This window comes from Benincasa hispida, chromosome 3 (assembly GCF_009727055.1).
Source record: "Benincasa hispida cultivar B227 chromosome 3, ASM972705v1, whole genome shotgun sequence".
In the NCBI taxonomy this organism is placed as follows: Eukaryota; Viridiplantae; Streptophyta; class Magnoliopsida; order Cucurbitales; family Cucurbitaceae; genus Benincasa; species Benincasa hispida.
This window is the reverse complement of record NC_052351.1, coordinates 56,779,100-56,783,384: the sequence shown is the minus strand read 5'-3', so window position 1 is coordinate 56,783,384 and position 4,285 is coordinate 56,779,100. Positions and strand designations below refer to the sequence as shown.

The following is a 4,285-nucleotide window of genomic DNA, read 5'->3' as shown; positions in this document are numbered from 1 at the left end:
AAAAAAAAAGTACTTAGGCAATCCATATCTCCCATCCCCACATTAATTTATGCTACAACTGTTTTTGTTTTAAGTACCTCAACCTCTCAGAATAGCCACCCATATTCATAAAACCATAATCATCTCTCTCTTTCTCTCTTTTTCTCTCCTCTTTTTTGAACAGTCCTCTCTCTCCTTTCCTTCAAGAGCAACACAACAACTGGGATTGCTTTGAAACAGAACAAATATTGAAAAAAAAAAAATCAATCATTTAAACAATACTCACCAACTCTCTCTCTCCCAAAAAAAAAAAAAAAAAAAAAAAAAAAAAAAAATCCAAGTCCCAAAGCCAAAATTCCCTAAACCCTAGCTCAAAAAACTGCACAACCCTTTTCCCTTTTTTCCCACTACAAATCATCTTCCACTTCTTTCTTTGAGCTATGACCTTTGAAGAGTCCTTAAGATCCCTTTCTCTTGATTACCTTAACCTTCTCATCAATGGCCAAGCCTTCAGTGATGTCACCTTTAGCGTCGAGGGTCGCCTCGTTCACGCTCACCGTTGCATCCTTGCTGCACGTAGTCTCTTCTTTCGGAAGTTCTTTTGTGGCTCTTCCGACTCGAACTCCTCTTTCGGGGGTGTTTTTGATTCTCGGTCCCCTTCGGGATCGAATGCCCGCGGTGGTGGTGGCGGCGGTGGTGGCGGTGGAGCTAACGCACCACCACTTCCATCGCAGGGAGTGATCCCGGTGAATAGCGTAGGGTACGAGGTGTTTCTTCTCTTACTCCAGTTTTTGTATAGCGGTCAAGTTTCGATTTTGCCGCAAAAGCACGAGCCCCGACCGAATTGCGGTGAAAGAGGGTGTTGGCATACACATTGCTCCTCCGCCGTCGATCTGGCTCTCGAAACTCTCGCTGCGGCTAGATCTTTTGGGGTTGAACAACTCGCATTGCTCACTCAGGTTTTTCTTTTTCTCTATCTTTTCGAATGCAGCTTAAGCTGATGGGGTACGGTAAATCGAGTCAACTATTCGTACTCTTCTTTCTTCCCTCTGTTTCTAAAATGGGGTTTCAATATAATCTCTCTCTAAAATCTCGAGGAATGTTTAGTTTCTCTTGGATCTCTCCCTCTTTCTCTCTCTCTCTACAGCATTTTACCCTTCTTTTCTCTCTCTCTCTGGTCATTTGGTTGTTTTTGGTGAGTTCTTGGGATTTGGACTGATTAAGTTGTTGGGAGCTGATTTTAGCAAAAGAGAGGATAAGAAGGGATTTTTCTTAATAATTCCTTTTTTCCTATTCCTTCATTAACATTCTCATATAGATATACATATATTTCTCTTTATATCTTATGCATTTTTTCATGCCTCTTTTCCCAATCTTATTTGCTTTTCTTCTCCTATTTTTTCTATTTATTTTTTGTTTCTCTCCAATCATGAGATATCATATATATAATATATATGTATAACATATATTTTTTTTTTCCTTCACTCTTTTTTTATCCAATGGGCTTTATATTGAGAAAGGAGAAGTAATTATTGGGATTAATAGTTGGAATGTTGCTTAAATGATCACTAAGAACTATGTTCTTCCAAACATCATTACTCCCTACTAAGAGCAAATGTATATATTTGATCTATAAGTAGTTCTTCATAAAATTAAACACCAACATTTTAAACATTATTAATTATTTTGGTTTAAGATTTAATTAAATCAATAATTAGATTATTGATATTTTCTTTTACATAAAAAGACTATTATCAAAATGGTTTTTACATAATTTTTGTTCCTTTTTTCTTATCAGATTTATCTTTTCTTAATAGCCTTTTCTTATTCTTCTTCTGTGAAGTATTGATATAGTTCAAAATCCTTATTTCTTCATTCTCTTGAGAGGCAGAACTTTTCTAAGCAATCTTGCATGAAATTTTTTTTTGTTAAACATGATAACTTTGATAAATGAAGCTGGCTTATTGATTAAGATTAAATTTTGTTTAAAGCACTTCTCCTTATAGACATTTATCAAAGGGAAAATAATATTAATCCTTATGTTTTTAATAGATATGAAAATGGGGATTATGTAAGGTTCAAGCTAATTAAGATGATTTCTTTAATTCCTTCCTATGCCAGAATTTACTATTTTATTAACACATTTTTGGTGTATTATGGGACATTCAGAAGCAACTTGTAAGCATGGTAGAGAAAGCTTCAATTGAAGATGTAATGAAAGTTCTAATTGCTTCAAGAAAACAAGACATGCATCAGCTATGGACTACTTGTTCCCATTTGGTGGCAAAATCTGGTCTCCCAACAGAAGTTCTAGCAAAGCACATTCCCCTCGACGTCGTCGCCAAAATTGAGGAGCTTCGGCTCAAATCCTCCCTCGCTCGTCGATCGTCATTAATGCCTCACCACCACCACCACCATCACCATCTCCAGCTTAGTGCGGGGCCTGACCTGGAAGAGCAGAAGATTCGTCGAATGCGAAGAGCATTGGACTCCTCCGACGTCGAACTTGTCAAGCTAATGGTCATGGGGGAGGGCCTAAATCTCGACGAAGCATTGGCATTGCATTACGCCGTTGAGAATTGCACCCGAGAAGTTGTCAAAGCCCTACTTGAGCTCGGAGCTGCCGACGTCAACTATCCGGCCGGACCTGCTGGGAAAACACCTTTGCACATTGCATCTGAGATGGTCTCGGCAGACATGGTAGCCGTCCTTCTCGACCACCATGCCGATCCGACCATCAGAACAGTTGACGGGGTGACACCACTCGACATTCTCAGAACCCTAACTTCAGATTTCCTCTTCAAAGGAGCGGTCCCAGGGATGACACACATAGAACCAAACAAGTTGAGGCTTTGTTTGGAGCTAGTTCAATCAGCAGCACTAGTTATATCAAGAGAGCAAGGGAATAATAACAACAATAACAACAATGGAAATAATGCATCATCTTCTACTCCAATTTATCCACCAATGAGTGAAGATCATAGCAGCAGCAGCAATGGAAGCAATTTGAATCTTGATACAAGATTGGTTTATCTTAATCTTGGAGCTAATTCTGGTTCAGCTCAAATGGGAGCTGAAGGAGCTGATCATCATAGACATGGAGGAAATGACCCAACAATGTACCATCATTCCCATGATTTCTAAACTCTCTACTTCACATTTTTATTATATATCTTTCTTTCTATTTACCAAAATATATATCATCAATATTTATAGTTTATATATGTGTGTTCCATCAATTTTTATATAGTGAGAAAGAGAGAGGATATATAATTAAAATTGTGGAGAAATGCTTAGGTATGCATCCCGAATTGCGTCTATCTTTGTGCATCTTATCCAAATTGTTTAATCATAATTTGCCAAATGACAATTTCATTTCACTTCCTTCTAAAATATTTTAGTTCGGTTTATTTGTTTGTGAAGAGGGTGAAATGCATAAATATGAGTACATCCTAGTATTATTCTTTTGGTTATAACATTATTATTATTATTATTATTATTATTTGTCATTAGGGGATATTTTTTCTTTCTTTTTTTCTTTGATTTCAATTTTTATAGGCATTTGCAATGATCATCTAAAAGGAAGAATTTCAATTACTATGCATGCATTGAGGTTGCACCAAAGAAGAGAAGAGATTATTTGATATATATATATAAATAAAGTGACCTAAATGGGTTTTATTTTTCAATAGAGTAAAATTGGGAAAGTAGCTTGAGTTGGTCCTTTTTCATCATCATCATCATCTTCTTTTTGGTTCCTTTTTCATTTTTTTAAAATAACCCTTAATTTAAAGACCATAATTTCCCCAATAAGAAAAATAATAATGGGCTTGATTGCACACATATAGACTTCACTTGTGTGGGGGCTCCTTCACCTATTCTTATAGCCTATGGTAATTAAAACCCTAGCTACTAAAGTTAGGGTTGCCCTTTAAGTTTGAATCAATGGAGTTTAGTTTAGTTTTTAACTCATGGTTAAAGGTGACCAAGTAATGGATTTTGCCTCTTCATTTTTTTTTCCATTGGATAAAAGTAAGGTTTATATGTGTGGTTGTGGTATGGTTCATCTGATTAAATCCAATAATGAAATATACATTTTTTTTTTTTAAAAAAAAATTAGGTATATTAGGAGCAACATACATCCCACTAAATGTTTTAATCCTAATTTGTCATGCAAAAAATTCTTCTTATTTCTTTTTGGAAATATTTGATTTATTTATTATTATTATTATTTTTTGAGTGGATGAGAGTGGATGTATAGATGCACCCAAGTATTACTTTTATTTTTCTTCTTTTTTTAGAATTC

General features: G+C 35.7%; 1 protein-coding gene across 1 annotated transcript; it reads left to right on the top strand.

Annotated features, from left to right (window-relative positions):
- The first annotated feature begins 303 nt into the window (after positions 1–303).
- LOC120074385 (BTB/POZ domain and ankyrin repeat-containing protein NOOT2-like) lies at positions 304–3,128 on the top strand. The gene is made up of 2 exons (XM_039027488.1): positions 304–938; positions 2,149–3,128. Exons 1-2 carry the CDS (start codon positions 420–422, stop codon positions 3,121–3,123), a joined length of 1,494 nt encoding a protein of 497 aa, XP_038883416.1. The 5' UTR covers positions 304–419; the 3' UTR covers positions 3,124–3,128.
- Positions 3,129–4,285: the final 1,157 nt, after the last annotated feature.

What these genes read in the sequence shown, in the direction of transcription:
- LOC120074385 (XM_039027488.1), top strand. Translation starts at nt 420, where the DNA reads ATGACCTTTGAAGAGTCCTTAAGATCCCTTTCTCTTGATTACCTTAAC. An exon ending in AACTCGCATTGCTCACTCAG is followed by an intron (nt 939 to 2,148) that starts GTTTTTCTTTTT and finishes TGGGACATTCAG; the next exon opens with AAGCAACTTGTAAGCATGGT.